This window comes from Arachis stenosperma, chromosome 8 (assembly GCF_014773155.1).
Source record: "Arachis stenosperma cultivar V10309 chromosome 8, arast.V10309.gnm1.PFL2, whole genome shotgun sequence".
Lineage (NCBI taxonomy): Eukaryota > Viridiplantae > Streptophyta > Magnoliopsida > Fabales > Fabaceae > Arachis > Arachis stenosperma.
In genome coordinates this window covers 50,557,093-50,573,336 of record NC_080384.1, presented here as the reverse complement: position 1 = coordinate 50,573,336, position 16,244 = coordinate 50,557,093, and the positions used below count along the sequence as shown (strand labels likewise).

The following is a 16,244-nucleotide window of genomic DNA, read 5'->3' as shown; positions in this document are numbered from 1 at the left end:
TGGTTGTCTTTGGAGGGGGTACGCTCATCCCGACTTATTGGAGCTTCGGGCAGGGTCCAATAGTTTTATTAAGGTAAATTATAAAAGCATGTCGGCAGTAGATAAGCAGATTGCCGAGGTGCTAAACGCAGTTTTTGGGAAGAACCCGGTAAATCCCCATCTCCTCATGGGTGACAGGGAGTCCGGCCGTAATTATATTTGTGAGGAGCTTTTCACTCTGCCCTTTGTCTTTTTTCCTTTTATTGATATTGTGTGGCGACTAACCGACCTTCTTCGTTTTCCTATAGTGGATATGTCTGCGTCGGTGACGGGCCTTGCCGACTTGTTTCAAACCTTTCTTGCCGGTGGTGATGACGAGGAGGGTGACGAGCAGCCTACCCCCGAGGGACCTGATGCTCCTCCGGAGGGCCAGGATACTCCCGAGCAGAGGGCCGCAACCGACGGGATCGGAACCTCGGCTCAGGGCGCCACGGTAGAAGGTGGCAAGGCGGTCCACGTTTCCCCTATCCGTGAGGTGACCGGGATTGGGGGTTCGGTGCCCACTCCGGATGATGAGGAGGAGGTGGTAGAAGTCTCCAGCCTGAAGAGAAAGAGGAAGAAAGTCTCTACGGCGTCGTCAAGCCCTGAAGGGGTCCTCACCGTCATGGAGAGGAATTTTGATGCGAGCAACTTCATAGATACCCAATTGATCCCTGGCACTGAAGAGTACTTCCACGAGTCATCCCTTGCCGGGCAGGCGAGGTGGATGTACCGAACACTCCTGCGGGGCGCCGTGATAGCCCGGAAGGCCGAGTTTGAACTGTCCGGGATGGAGTCCCTCCGCAGGAGGTTGGAGGCCAGTGGGAAGGCCAACAACGAGTTAAAAAGTGAAGTTGAAACTCTTCGGGGGCAGCTGACTCGATCTTCCGAAAAGTTGGACGCCGCCGAGAAGAAAGCCACTGCTGCCGAGCAGAAAGCTACCTCCGCCGAACAAAAGTTAGCAGCTGCCGAGAAGAAACAGAAAGAGTCGGACGCGACGATTGAACGTTTGGTCGAGCGTGAGATGGCTCTGGAGAAACAGGTCGGCGAGGCGCAGAAACGTTCGGCCGAAGTCGAGAAGGAGAAGCAGGCCGTGGAGGCCGAACTGGCATCATGGAAGGCCAAGTACAAAGACGTCGTCAAACAGGGTAAAGGCGCGATTTTGGGTACCGAGGAAGCCCTGAAGGCTCAAATTAAAATTGTTGCCCCTGAGTTCGATACTTCGGCAATTGGTGTTTTTAAGATTATTAAGGATGGCCAGGTAGTTGATGTTCCGAAGAAATGAACTCCTTGTTTTGTCGTTTTGTTTAGCCGTTTTGTTTTGGCTTGTAGACAGTTGATTTTAGCCGTTTTGGCTTACGAACAGTTTAATCTTAGCCGTTTTAATTTTGGCTTGTGAATAATGACTCTTTGGTCGCTTGCTCGTGTTGTCGCGATAAAGTTTTTCTTACTTGTCCGATTGCGTTATCGTTTTTAGTAACCGTTTTTGGTTTAGTTGTTTATACCGGCGGCCCGTGGGCTCTCGTGTTGTTCGTTACAACGGTAGTTGATGACATCCCGGGGTGATCAGTCCCGGGTTAGGCTTTGTCGCTAGTCATGACAAGACGGTTTATCTGAAAAACGGAGATAAAATAAAGTGGAGAGTTTGCACAAGTATGTCTTATTCGTCAGTCGTGTAAAGGACACGTAAACCGCTATGAGAATTTCAAAAGATAAATGAGCAAAACGACTACTTAGCTAGGTTAGCCGGCACGTCGTTCCGTCTTCTAGGGGTAGAATCTTCTAAGGTTGTCCGCGTTCCATGTCCTCGGGACCTCCTTGCCATCGAGCCTTTCTAACTTAAAGGCTCCTTTTCCCATCACCTTTTTTACTCTGTAAGGGCCTTCCCAGTTTGCCGCTAGCTTGCCTTCTCCGGGGTCGGCAGGCGATATCATTCCGTCTCAGGACGAGGTCGTCAGGCTCAAAGTCCCTCTACAGTTTCCTCTACTCCTTTCAAAAGCAATCGCGGGCTCGGTTCACCGACCTCCACGGGTATTACTGCATCCACCCCGTACGTTAGTCGGAAAGGGGTTTCCTTGGTGGAGGATTGCTCGGTTGTTCGATAAGACCAGAGGACCGATGCCAGCTCGTCGGCCCAAGCACCCTTTTGTTGTCCAACCTCTTCTTTAGCCCTGAAAGGATAACCTTGTTGGCGGACTCCACTTGTCCGTTCGTCCGAGGGTGTTCTACCGAAGAGAACCTTTGCCTTATACCTAGGCCGTTGAGAAATTCTGTGAACTTTTTGTCAGCAAATTGTGTGCCGTTGTCGAGATGACGACTTCTGGTATCCCGAACCGTGTTATCACCTGCCTCCACATGAATTTTCTGCAATTGGCTGAGGATATGCTAGCCAATGGTTCGGCTTCTATCCATTTGGTATAGTAATCAATTGCCACTATGAGATATTTGACCTGCCCAGGGCCGACAGGGAAGGGCCCTAAGAGATCGATTCCCCACTGAGCGAACGGCCGGGAGGTCGTCAGCAAGCTCAACTCGTTTGCCGGTGCCTTGGCAAAGTTGGCGTTCTGTTGGCACTTTATGCACTTTTTGACAAACTCTTTGGAATCTGTCATCATCGACGGCCAGTAGTACCCAGCTCGGATCAACTTCCTTGCTAGGGCTTTTCCTCCGATGTGGTGCCCACAGCAGCCCTCGTGGACTTCCCTGAGGACGTAGTCCGTTTGGTCGGGGTGTAGGCACTTCAGTAGGGGCTGGCTGAGCCCTTTTCTGAACAGCTGTCCTTGGATGACGGCGTATTTGGCCGCTTCTCTCCTTAATTTCCCCGCATCCTTTTCGTCACCAGGGACTTGGCCGTGTTCTAGGTAGTTGGTGATGGGGTCTAGCCATGAAGAACTTAGGGTTGTTATGTGTAATGCAATTGCAGGTTCCCTTGTCATGCCTTGGATGAGAGACCGGTTTCCCTCCCCTGGCTTCGTGCTGGCCAATTTTGATAGGAGGTCTGCTCGTGTGTTCCTTTCTCTGGGTACATGCTGGACCGTGACCTCGTCAAACTTTTGGCTCAAGCTTTTGACCTTTTCCAAGTACTTCTGCAACAAGGGGTCCTTGGCTTGATAGCTGCCGTTTACTTGGGAAGTGACGACTTGGGAATCGCTGCATACTTCCAGCCTTTTTGCGCCGACCTCTGTTGCTAGGGTCAAGCCTCCTATGAGGGCTTCATATTCTGCTTGGTTGTTCGAGATGGGAAACTCGAATCTGACCGACTGTTCGTATACGACCCCGTTTGGACTTTGTAGGATGATCCCGGCTCCTCCGAAGGTCTGGTTGGAGGCTCCGTCCACATGGAGCTTCCACCGTGTACCCATGTCTTCGCCTGGGTCTCCTGTTACTTCAACCAAAAAATCTGCCATGGCCTGCGCCTTGATGGCTTGTCGGGGCTCGTACCGTATGTCATATTGAGAGAGTTCGATGGACCAAGTCATCATTCTTCCCGCCAGGTCGGGTTTTTGGAGAACTTGCCGGATCCCTTGGTCCGTTCTGACGACCACTTGGTGACTCTGGAAATACTGTTTTAACCTTATCGAGGAAGTTAGGAGTGCTAAGGCTAGCTTTTCCAACTTGCTATATCTTAACTCTGCTCCTTGTAGGGCCCTGCTTATGAAGTAGACTGGTTGTTGGGTCCTCCCGTCCTCCCGCACTAGTACTGCGGCCAGGGCTTCGCTTGTTATAGCGAGGTACAGGTACAGTGGTTCTCCGTCCTTGGCTTCCCGAGAACGGGAGGTGCGGATTTCCTTGAAGTGTTGAAAGGCTTCTTCGCACGCGGGTGTCCACTCAAACGCCATCCCTTTCTTCATGAGGTTGAAGAATGGCAGGGCCTTTGTCGCCGAGGCCCCGAGAAACCGGGAAAGTGATGTCAATCGCCCTGCCAACCTCTGGACGTCCTTGACACAGCCCGGGCTCTTCATCTGATACTGCCTGGCATTTCTCCAGGTTGGCTTCTACCCCTCTCTGAGTTATCATAAATCCAGGAACTTGCCGGCTTCCATGGCGAAGGCGCACTTGAGGGGGTTCAGCCTCATACCATGTTGACGAGGGACGCAAACACACTTGCCAGGTCGTTTAGGAGGTCGTCAGGTCGTGTTGTTTTTGCCAGGATGTCGTCCACGTAAACTTCGACCGTTTTCCCTATGAGGTCGTGGAATATCCTGTTCATCAGCCTTTGATATGTTGCCCCTGCATTTTTCAAGCCAAATGGCATTACCGTAGCAGAAAGTTCCTCCTGGCGTTATGAACGCCGTTTTGTCTTCGTCTGGTCGGTGCATCGGTATCTGATTGTAACCGGAGTAGGCGTCCATGAAACTCAGATATCGGTACCCCACCCGCGCGCGAGTGCATCTATGTTGGGGAGGGGGAAACATCTTGGGGCATGCTTTGTTAAGGTCAGAGTAGTCCACGCACATTCTCCTCTGCCATTGTGTTTTTTCACCAACACCACATTTGAGAGCCACGTCGAGTAGTCCCTTCTCGTATGAAGCCTGCTTCTAGGAGGCGGCGTTTGCTTGGCTACCTCCTCTGCTCTTTCCGCCGACATCTTTCTCTTCGTTGCGCCACTGGGCGTGCTTCCGGCTTGACGGCTAGGTGATGTGATGATTTGTGGATCAATGCCTGGATGTCGGCTGGCGTCCATGCGAACAGGTCTTTGTTGGCCCTTATTTTCAATCAAAGGCTCCTTCAACTCATGTGGGAGGTCTTGTTAACGAATGTGAACTTTTCCCTTCGTCACCGATGCTAAATTTCTCCAGGTCCCCTTCTGGTTCCGGCCTCGGGTTGTCCTCTACTCTGGCATCAAGGTCGGCTAGGAATACGCCAGATGCTTCCTTGGACTTCTTTCTGAGGGAAAGGCTGGCGTTGTCACAAGCGACCGCCGTCTCGAGGTCTCCTCTTATGGTCCCTATGGATCCATCATCGGTGACAAACTTCATAACTAGTAGCTTGGTGTTGATTATGGCTTTAAAATCATTGATTGTTTTTCTTCCCAAGATGATGTTGTAGGCTGTGGAGTCTCGGAGGATCACGAATTCGGCCATCGCCGATCTTCGGCCTTGCATCTGTCCTATCGAGATCGGTAGGGAAATGACTCCGTCTGGTTTGATGAAGTGGTCGCCTAACCCGATAACCCCGTGCTGGTGGGTCGTCAGGTCGGCATCCTTCAGTCCCAGTGCGTCGAACACGTTGCGGAACATGATGTTTGAATCAGCCCCAGTGTCGACAAGGATCCGTTTGACGAGGCCGGTTCCCACTCTGGCCGTTATGACCATGGGAGGGTTTTCCGGGGCGTCGCTGAACCATTGATCTTCTGGGCCGAAAGAAATGGACGGAGGTTTTTTGGTCTGCACAGGTGGAGATGAGATCGCCAGAACCTTGGCGTCTTTCTGTGTGCCGACCGGGATTTTGGTGCGTTTTTTGCCGTTACCACGTTATCACGTGAGGCCGTGGTCTCTGTCTTCGGCTCCGGTCGCCGTTTGGCGAGCGTGTCTTGTCTTCCTCGTCCTGATCACGGTAACGCCTTCTCGGCTCCCTGATGAGATGGGAGAACGCTGCTAGCTTTCCTTCCCTTATCGCCTGTTCTAATGCATCCTTCAGGTCGAAACAGTCCTGAGTTTGATGGCCATATCCCTTATGGTAGTCACAATAAAGGTTCTTGTTTCCACCCGTGCGATCCTTTAGTGATCGGGGCTTCGGGAGAATTCCCTTCTCAGCTATTTGTTGATAGACTTCCACAATGGGGAGGCTGAGTGGAGTGTAGTTAGTAAACTTCCCGACTCGAGGGAACGGCCTAGGAGCTTTGTTTGATGCCTCCTCCCTAACCTTTTCTTTTGCTCTCTCCCCGTTGCCACCGGACTGCCGAGCCTGGCCGTAACCGGACTGCCGCTTATTGGCGCCACGACTCGGCTGACCTCCTCGTCGTTTATGTACTCTTTGGCCACCGTTGGATTTCATGCATCGTCCAAACCGGCTTCGTGGTAAGGTGTTTCCGGAAGTTCTCGTTGAGGAGCCGTTCGTCAGGCAAAGACTGGCCACCGAGTCGGTCAAGCCGTCTATTTCCAAGCATTCGTCGTTGAACCGATCTAAGTATCTCGGTCGGCTCTCCTGTCTCTGGGTTACCCGAGGAGGTTGATAGGATGTTGGCCTTTGCTATTCGCGTTGTAAATTGAGCCAGGAATGCGCGGTGATGTCTGAGAATTATAGATGGAACCTTGAGGGGCCGTTAAACCTCTGATCGCTGGTCTGCTAGGGTCACCGGGAAGGCGCGGCATCTTACTTCGTCGCCTACTCCCTCTAGATTCATCCTGCCTCAAAGGCCGTGAGGTGTTCTAGAGGGTCTTGAGTTCCGTCGTACCTCATGTCCGTTGGCTTGTCGAAGTGTTTCGGCAGCCGGACCTCGAGGATAGATCGGTGGAACGGGGTGGCGCCCATTATCACAGGTTGTCGTGTTCTTCCGTCTTCGCGACCTCTTGTCGCTCGATTGTCGGTCTGCCGCGGAGTAGATAATCGTGTCATTTGTCTCCTCACTATGGGTGACTCCTCCCGCGAGCTCTCCGCTTCCGTCCGCGGGCGGCTTCGGCGAGAGTCTTCCTCCTCGCTCCGGGAGACGGGGTGTAGCTTGGATCGGTAGACCGTCCGTCCGCTCCGGTCGGCAAGCTGTCGCTCCAGGTTCTGGACTCTGTGGCGTAGCTTGCATTATTATGGCGCTATCGCCGCCCGTTCCTCCGAAGGGTCGTGTCCTCGTGTGTCGATGGGGGGACCTTCGCCGCCCCCCTTGCGAGGCGACGGAGGCTGCCCCTCCGCTCCGGCAGCCGGCCTTGGTCCGGGACCCAGTACGACTTCCATTTAGACATCCCCACAGACGGCGCCAATGGCGTGGTCGGGTTCCGAACAAATCGGGTGGCAAAGATCAGGGTGAGGATGCCTTACTTGGGTCGCACTGCTTTCGGGCACCGAGTAGCCGAGCACTTGTCCTGGAGGATGATGAGGGGGGCACCTGCAAGACACTCCGACGCTCAGTCAGTAATGTGCAGGCGGGCAGTATGAGGTAGAGAATGTGACGTACCTCGGGGGAAGCCAGTCTTCCCCTTATACATGTCAGTAATGGGCCCCACGTGAGGTCAGGCCCAATTCTCCAAGGACGCTGCCATGCAGCCGTGTGTGAACCGTACAGGACGCGTGTCCGAGTCGGTTGAAGTGCAGGCATCCGGGTCGGGTAGAACTTGGGCCAGGTCGACCCGTGTGGACCTTGGGCCGGGCCATAACATTTTTATATTGCTAGTAAAATTAAGATAGAATATCTTCATTTCAAGAACAAATTCACTCGTTCTAACAACGTATAAGAATCCATCTTTAAATATATTAGTGAAACTTTAATCAAATCAAGACATATTAGTAAATCTTTTTTAGTAAAATTGAATAAATAAATAAATCAATTGAGGAAAACAGAAGATACATATTTGGAGGTTTACATAATTTTGCTCCTTGGCCTACTCTATATTTGAATGCCCTAAGTAAGTCCTATGTGGATTGTATGTATGATGCATTTTTTCGTTGGCTATAATTATAGTGATTACTAGAGTTATAAAATTTTAATAATATTATTAAAAAAATTATATATTTTAGTTTGAATACATAAAAAATTGCATTAAATTAAAAAATATTACTAAATAATAAACGAATATGATCTTAATTTTAGGTATATTTTTTAAATATTGTCAAATTTTTATAATCAGCATAATCATAATTATTATAGAATTCACCTACATGTATGTTAGTGTTTTATTGTCGAATATTTTAAGATATTTTTTACAATAATAAAAATAAAAAATATATATGTTTTAAGATTTTGATTATTTAATACGTTAGAAACAAAAAAAATTTTACTTTCATATGCAGAATATTTTGCTTTTGGCTTATAAAAAATGCTTTTAGAATACTTGTTAATTAAATTAAGAAAAAGTCTAAGAGATTAACCTATTTTGTGGGTTTTAGTGATTAATTAGCCATTAATGATACTTTTCATGATGTAGAATTATTTAATTTTTTTTTTATGGTTAAGTGTTGCTCAGAATTTAACAAAAATGCTAGCCTTAGCACTCCTCTTAAATTAACACTATGTTATTTCACGTTTTTCCAAATGAACAGGTTCCTCTGCCAGCCATTGCAGAATTGTAGTTGAGTTGAGTCCACTACTAGATATAGTGCGTGTGTTAATGATAGTTTCTGCATTTTTTCCTTATTCGAATTCCAAAAAAAAAAAAACACTTTATAATAACGCTTTAACAATTCTTAATTATAAATTAAACGGTCTAGATTTATGCTTATCAAATCACTCTTTTCATTTTTGCTTTTTTATTTTCAAAAGTTTTGTAAATAATAACAATAATTTTAGCAAATAAATACCTATGATAGATTGAGCTTTTAATTTTGATATTTGATTTATAGTAATAGTTTTTAATAATATGTAAAATTTGGTATAATTTTTTTTTTCATATAGAGATTATAAATTTAACCTTTTGATTTGTGAAGTTTAATCTTTTTTTTATATTTTTAAAACACAAAATTTACCTTTTAATTTGTGAACGGACACAAAATCTACAATTTGTGAGTAATATAAATCTATTCTCTTATTTGTGAACGTTAATTTTTAAAAATTTTTAAAACACAAAATTTACTATCTCATTTATATTTTAATATTAATTTTTTTTTTAAATATGCAAATCGAACCTCCAATTTATAATTACCTTCGTACTAAATTAAAACGCACCACTTCTCTATAATGGATAAATAACCCAACAATTTCCATATAAAAAAAAAAACAGCCTAGATTGATTAATGACCTAAAAGAATAGCTCAGTACTAGAATTACAATTAGTGTTTCAGTGAAACGAAGCAGAAAAAGTGAGAAAAGGAAGTTGATTTTGCTTGACCAAACATAATATATCAATCAAATTAAAATGTTTTTAGAGACAGCATCAGATTCATACAAACAAACAAGAGCTGAGACAATTCAGGTTAAGAGCAGGCACAGCAGTGATGGATCGCCCAACATTGAAAAATCCCACTATTCCTTTTCTTCTTCTGACATGTGTTATCAGCATCACTAATTTTGTCCATTGTTTTGTTTAACTATTGATGCACATGATGATGCTAGTGTATTAATAGAAATTAATTAATATATTAATAAAAATAATAAACATATAATTAATTATGATATTAAAACTTTGGATTAAAATTTTACTGAGTAGTTATTAGATAATTGTGCATCTTTAATTATAAACAGATTAAAATTTTTATCAGTTTGATTATTCTGTAAATTTTTATAATTTCAATTAATCTTCAATTATTCTTTTTATAATTTATAATTTTGTAATCAAACATTTATTTATACAAAAATTTTCAATCAAATTTCAATAACCTAAACCCAGAACTATAGAATTCTAGAACCTTATTTATTTATTTATTTATTTATTTATTTATTTATTATTATTATTATTATTATTATTATTATTATTATTATTATTATTATTTATTTTTGCGTTAAGCTGTGTATAATCTGTCACGAGAGTGAAGAAGATCACTAGAGGCTTATCTTTTGTGTCACAAGTGCCATCATTTTTTCGTTCTCGGTATTAAATTGCTGCAGCACAACATGCATGGATAGCTATCAGCTACCAGTCAAGTTTCACATGCATAGTTATTGCTATTTGGTATTTCTCTTCTCACATTAACCTACCTATAATTTATATCGTTCGTGTTATTACTTATTTGCTACTTGGTATTGTTCAAAAGAAGCAACAAAAGGACACACCCTTCACTCTTCATTATTATTTTTATTCTACTTTTTAAAAAAAAATTGGAATTACAGAGTGTGACAAAGAAAGAACATGAATCAAGGGAAACACACAAGACACAACTCTTTCTTTCTTCTACTTTTATCTTCTTTTTATGCTCTCTCTGTCTCTCTCCTCTCTCTCTCTCTGAAAAAGTGAAAAAAAAAACACCCCAATTTGAATGCATACCACAGAGAAAGTAAGAGAAAGATGTGACATGGGGACCTCTCTGTAGGAGCTTTCTTTCTTGTTCAACAGGCAAAACCATCTTTTTTTATCTCTCCAACCCAAAAAAAAATGTATGTTCATTCAATTCTCTAATAATAATATCATCCATCTTTGACTGTATATACAGTTATAAACCCCCACCACCACCCTAGTCAAATTTTGATTCCCTTCCTTCTTCAGCAAATATATACGCATATGAATATGCATTTTTCTTTTTCTATTCCCTATACACCCTTCTCTAAAACCCATAATCATCCACACAAAAGTGGTACAAAAATAAAAAGAAAAGAAAAGAATATCTCATCACATGCCTTGTGATGATGATGATTGCATTACATCTACAAACTATCTGTGACAACCTCTACCCCTCAATATAATAAAATAAATTAAGCACCTTGCATATTCCACCATATCCAATTTGCAATGGCTGAAAAAAATTTAGCCATCAACAAGCAAGGCCACCTTTTTCCAATGTTTGGACTTTAATGTTAGTAACACCAGCATCTACGATTGAACTTTAAATCACATCCATATTTGCTCCATATCCATATTTAGTGCTAAAGTGTCACTTTGCCAAAGTTGGTCCCCGGTGGCCGGTTTGATTCCGACCGTCTTTCTCTTTGAGCATGTCATTTGTCCTCTACAAAGATTCTGTGTATGAAATCCCTAAACCTTTTAGAGTATAGCTTTGGATCAACGGCCGAGATAGAGGAAGAATCCACTTGTAGTGACTTGTATGCATGCTCTAGCTTTTTGGTGATATCGTAATCTTGGAGAATGTCAATGATACCAAAGTAGAGAATTACATCAGATATCTCGCCACTGCTCACTGGAGGGGTAGGATTAATGCTTCCACTACCTGTGTGCTGAAGCTGATCCAATCTAGCTTTACATACTCTCTCAGCTCTCGCAGGTGTGTTCGTTCCTAGCCGGATTAGAGGTCCCCTGGAATATAGAGAGTTGCAATATATTATGCAAAAATCAGGATGCAAACATATACATTAGGAAGAAAGCAAAATTGAAAGAAGATTACTAAAATTAATAGGTTGATTTTGTTATTATTGATTTCCTTTTTTGACTAGACTACATAACAAAGTGCATTACTTGTAAGATGGAACTATATTTTGTAAAATAATACGAAAACTACATGTTAACAACTAAGATTCTAATCCTAAGTTCCTAACAAACACCACTGCTCCATTAATATCACTGTCAACTTAACAACTGGCTCGAAAAGGAAGGTTTTCCCCAAAATACTGATTAAAATGACCCCACAAGCATTTTTTGTCAATAGAACAGCCTCAAGTCATTTTCCGGCCCATCTGAATAAACAGAATCAAATTTATGAAAGGAGATCCCCAATTCGACCACTACTAAATCGCGGATGAAAGGGATTGTAGAATGCAAAAATGATGCACTTCCAATTGTATACACATGTGTCATAACGATATTTATTTTAGACGCATGCAATTTGCTTGTTTGTTTTATGCCCTGGTCCAGACACACTAATAAAGTTCAAGGACAGGGCACATGCAAAGAACTGAAAGCAATGGCCACTGATGGGTCAATAGAGACAAAAATGACATATCACCTCTAAATCTATTAATAATAACGATGTAGCAACTAAGGCTGGTACATGTCTGCACAAATCCAAGTTCCCTTAATTGAATTGATTTCTGCCAGAAATGCCGGGTCAGAAAATATTAACTAAAGATGGTCCATCTCTACGCAAATCCAAATCCCCTTAATTGAATTCATTTCTACTGGAAATGCCAGGTTGTAGTTTAGGTAGTGGCTTAAGCCTCATACTAACATAACTGTATCCAGATTTCTATGCACAATCTTTTGAAAAATGCAAGCAAAACTATCATAAATAGTTCCCTTTTCAAAATTCATCACAATTTATTTTATACTCTTACTAGGGCAGTCAGATACAGAAGTGTTAAGAATTATTAAGAGGAAATGGCATACCGGCCTATGGGAACCCATTTCATATCCTGCACCTCATCATTTTGCATGTCTCTCTTGCCTGCCAAATCCATAATTCCACAGATTATTTATCTCGTCATGATCTAATAATAAATTCATATGAAAAGGAAAAACAAAGCTTGTACCTGAACATAACTCATCTTTTGAACTCTTCATTTCCTCAACTGAGTAATCGTCACGGAAATGAAGACCAATTAGAAGACTATAATCCATAATCCCCTCTGCTTCCAGGAACTCACAGTCTCTATCAAGTTGGCTGAGCAGAAGTTATCAAAAGAACAACACTAAGAACATCATAAAAGAAATGTTGAAAGTAAAAAGCATCATGCAACTTGGCTGCAGACTCTGTACCATATAAGCTCTTGAAACCAAGATTGTTCCAAGCGAAAGACAAAGTTAAGATCAAGGTCTTTGAGAGTGGTTGTCTCATCAATCTCCTCCTCGGGTTTATCCGTAGTACGACCATGAGAAGATCCTTTGAGATCAAACCGCTTATGAATCCGATACTCCGAACAAAATACATTGCCCATTATAATAAAGCGAGTCTGATTTTTCAAAATACCATATGTTCATTATCTTGTGTCAAGCATTTGGATAGTATATCTCAGTTTACAGCAAAATTCAATTTGAAATCATACCTTCTGACCTCCAACAGGTTTGACGCAATGAACACCAAGAAATTTCGTGACCAGGGAGTTCTTGTACTGGCAAACATGTTGATAGTAACTTGGAAGCATCCTGATGAGTACCTAAGAGAGACACAAAGTAACTATTACAATGAAGAGAAAATAACATTGTTACCAAAAGCTGAAAGTGAAATGTCACCTTATACAACATAGGTTTTTGTAGTTTTTCATATCACATTTAATGCATAAAAATTGTATAGCAAGTGGCCACTAACCTTGACTTCAGCCTTCTTCAAGGTCTTGATCATAAACCGGTCATCTTGAGTGAGGTAAAACAAGCTTCCACTTTTTCCAGGGGAAGACATCTCTCTAAGTGTGTCATTGCCGCAAATAGCAAGCATGTAATCCGCAGGATCTATGGCGAATAATTCCCTTAGATGTCTAAATATCCAATAAGACAAAAAAGCACCCACCAAGACATAGACATAATTAGTACACTATATACAAGATTTTCTTTGCCTAGAAATTACAACAAAATCAGTCAACAGAAGAAAATTGACATAGCCATAAAAATATATTGACACCTGAACACCATGGGGCAGTAATCTTTCCACCTGAAGTCTACGGATTGATGCGAGGGCGTGAACTTAGACCCTTCTAGTGGAAATCTTGTCCAGAACTTCTCCTTAGGATCAAAATCTCCCGGCCTAAGCTCTCGCCGTACTGAAGCATGCTTCCCAACAGAGTACCTATAACAACAAAAAGAAACAGAAACAGTTCCTCAAAACACAGAAATCCACAACCATTCCCAAAATGAACTAATCAACAATTAACAAAAACTGTATTATTGCAACGGCAAAGAAGATAAGACAATACCTTATACCCAATTGAAGGTTAAGCATCAAATCATAACTCCTATGCCCTTTAGACACAGTGTAACCAGGTTTCTTCACATCCCCATCAACTAAACAAGGACTCCTCTGCAAGTTCCAACCACCATCATCGCCACTGCCATTGCTGCCACCACTCTCAAACTCACTCCAGTCTTTATAGAACATAGAAGCCTCCACATTATCCACAATATCACAGGTTATATCCCCAGCTTCACCATCAAGCTCCCAAATGCAAATCCTTGGAAAACTCACACTCCTCCCACCAAGACCACCATCAACAGAGACCCTCTTCTTGACTACCATCTCCACACTCCTCCTCCTACTCCTACACCTCTCTTCATCGCTCACAAACTCCTTCCCCCAATTTCCAGAGCACGTGCTCCCATCACGCCAGGTAAACACACCTTTCCCTTTAGGAATACCATTCTCCCAAAACCCTTCATATCTGTTCCCATTCTTCCAAACCAAAACACCCTTCCCGCAAATTGCCCCGTTCTTCCACTCTCCAATGTACTCGTTCCCATTCCTCCATACATACTTTCCCTCACCTACATTGCACAAATACATATACCAGTAATCAATATGATTCAATACATTACTTGTATACAAAAATTTGATGGAAAATCAGTCACAGATTTAAGAAACTTTCGAACTCAAGATAGCAGTAAATAACATAAAGACGCATTTGTGAGAAAAAAATGAACTAGGTGAGCTTCTTTGTCCTCACCTTCTTGCAAATTGTGCGTCCATGAACCTTCATAGACATCACCATTAGCGTAGCGTTTCTCGCCGAAGCCGTGTTTCTTGTCGGAGAGCCATGATCCTTTATACGTGTCCCCGTCAGCTCCGACGAATGTTCCAGTGCCGTGCATTTTTCCGTCGGAGAACTCACCTTCGTAGGTTGCTCCCGACGGCCACGAGAACCTACCCTTGCCGGAGGCTTTTCCGTCGCACCACTCCCCTTCGTAAATGCAACCGTCTGACCAGAGATATTTTCCGGCGCCGTCGGGGACGTTCCCAGTTAGGGTTCCAGCGTAGAGGTCACCGTTCGGTAGCGATCTGACTATAGAACTCAAACCTGAGTCACTGAAGGTGACGGCCGGTGTTACACGCCGTGACCCTGGAGGTGCTCGCGGCGGCCGGCACGGCGGAGGAAGCACCACGAGCTCGATGACGTCATCTCCTTCTTCATTATCTTCTTCGTCTGATTTCTTCTTCTTTGTAGTGTGAAGCTGTTCAGACACAGTGAGAAGTGTTTCCTGCATTTTACTTTATTCCTTTTTGAGCCTCAGACTTTTTTCCCCTTTCTCTGTTTTTTTTTTTTTTTTTTTTGGAGTGTTCACCGGCGTTGGAGTAGGATCGCCGGGGAACAGATCGGCGGCAACATTTTCCGGCGGTATTTTGTCTTGAGTGGAGTGTGTGTATGAAGCAATGATGGCGTTGTTTTCTCTTCTTTTAATTTGTTGTTTTGGAGAGAGAGAGAGAAAAACAGAGCTTAGGGAAATGAGAAATAATGCGTAGGGAACATTGCTGTTTTCATTTAGAAGAGGAGGGAAAAAGAAAAGCAGAGAGCACCACCACTTGCTATTACTGCCATTTTATTTTTCTCTACCAAACATAAGCCAGTGACGCTCTTAGACTAGAGTCACAGTGACGATTAAAATCAACGACACATAATTTGCATTAGTTTAATTCTGGAGTAAATAAACAAATATTCTCAAACTATTAGGCTCATTTTTATAATATCGAAATATTATTGGTGTTTTTAATGAAAAATGTGTGTATTTAGTGTATTTGCATATCGGTCAACGTAAGTTGGACAGTTTCAACACGTGGAGGGTGTGCTAACTTGGGAGCGTGATGTCTACGTGTCGCACTCTAATTTGTTGGCGATACAATACGTGACACGTGGTCTGCGTGTTCTTTTTATATAAGTCAAAACTCGGTATCATTTTATTGCAAAGAGGAGAGTTATTTGAGTGTGTTTCTAGTATGATGGAGGGTACCGTAAATTTAGTAGTGTATCATAATAGTGAGATTATACGAAATACTCATGAGAGAGTGAGTTTTGCGTGTAAGAATCTGTTTTTCGTTTGTGGTTTCAAACACCTTGACGTTCATCGAGTTTCAAAACAATCTCTGTCAAAGCATGGAAAATGATATGTTGAAGAGAGTGAGTAATAGTCGGTACCGGAATTTCGTTATAGTTTTTAGTGGTCTAATATAGTTTGATATTATGCCGATCGTTGACGAAGCAAGTATGTAGAATATGTTCCATATTCATCGGCAGACTCAGGTGCGACCGTGAAAGATTGAGTTGTATGTTGAGTTTAAAGATACAGAGGCAGATGTGATTTAAAATGATTCAGATATAGAGGATGATAGAGTTGAAGTATACGAAGGAATGAACAATGGTAGCGAAGAAGACTTCGAAGCTACTTATGAAGCCGGCGACGAAGACGAGGATGGTGATATGGGACGTGAGACAGCAGTGAAGAATGTAGTGGTTCCTCCTGCAGTTAGTCAACCGATGGACGTTCCACCTTTTATGCGTAACTTGGATCTTGACGCCATGCATGCACCAGAATTCTCCGGATATGCAAATAAAGGTA

General features: G+C 43.1%; 1 protein-coding gene across 1 annotated transcript; it reads right to left on the bottom strand.

Moving 5' to 3' along the window:
* Positions 1-10,030: 10,030 nt before the first annotated feature.
* Positions 10,031-15,279, bottom strand: LOC130943576 (phosphatidylinositol 4-phosphate 5-kinase 1-like). Its single transcript, XM_057871505.1, has 9 exons — positions 14,360-15,279; positions 13,616-14,180; positions 13,324-13,488; positions 13,015-13,180; positions 12,752-12,862; positions 12,465-12,658; positions 12,239-12,369; positions 12,096-12,153; positions 10,031-11,069 (listed from the first exon to the last, which is right to left on the bottom strand). The coding sequence occupies exons 1-9, from the start codon at positions 14,895-14,897 to the stop codon at positions 10,754-10,756; spliced, it is 2,244 nt and encodes a 747-aa protein (XP_057727488.1). The 5' UTR covers positions 14,898-15,279; the 3' UTR covers positions 10,031-10,753.
* Between the last annotated feature and the right edge of the window lie 965 nt (positions 15,280-16,244).

Bases quoted from the DNA above. Each gene is read 5' to 3' on its own strand.
- LOC130943576 (XM_057871505.1), bottom strand. From the start codon at position 14,897: ATGCAGGAAACACTTCTCACTGTGTCTGAACAGCTTCACACTACAAAG. The intron at 13,181-13,323 runs GTGTCAATATAT...TTGGATATTTAG, and splicing joins TACTGCCCCATGGTGTTCAG to ACATCTAAGGGAATTATTCG. The intron at 12,863-13,014 runs GTTAGTGGCCAC...TGTCTCTCTTAG, and splicing joins TGAAGAAGGCTGAAGTCAAG to GTACTCATCAGGATGCTTCC.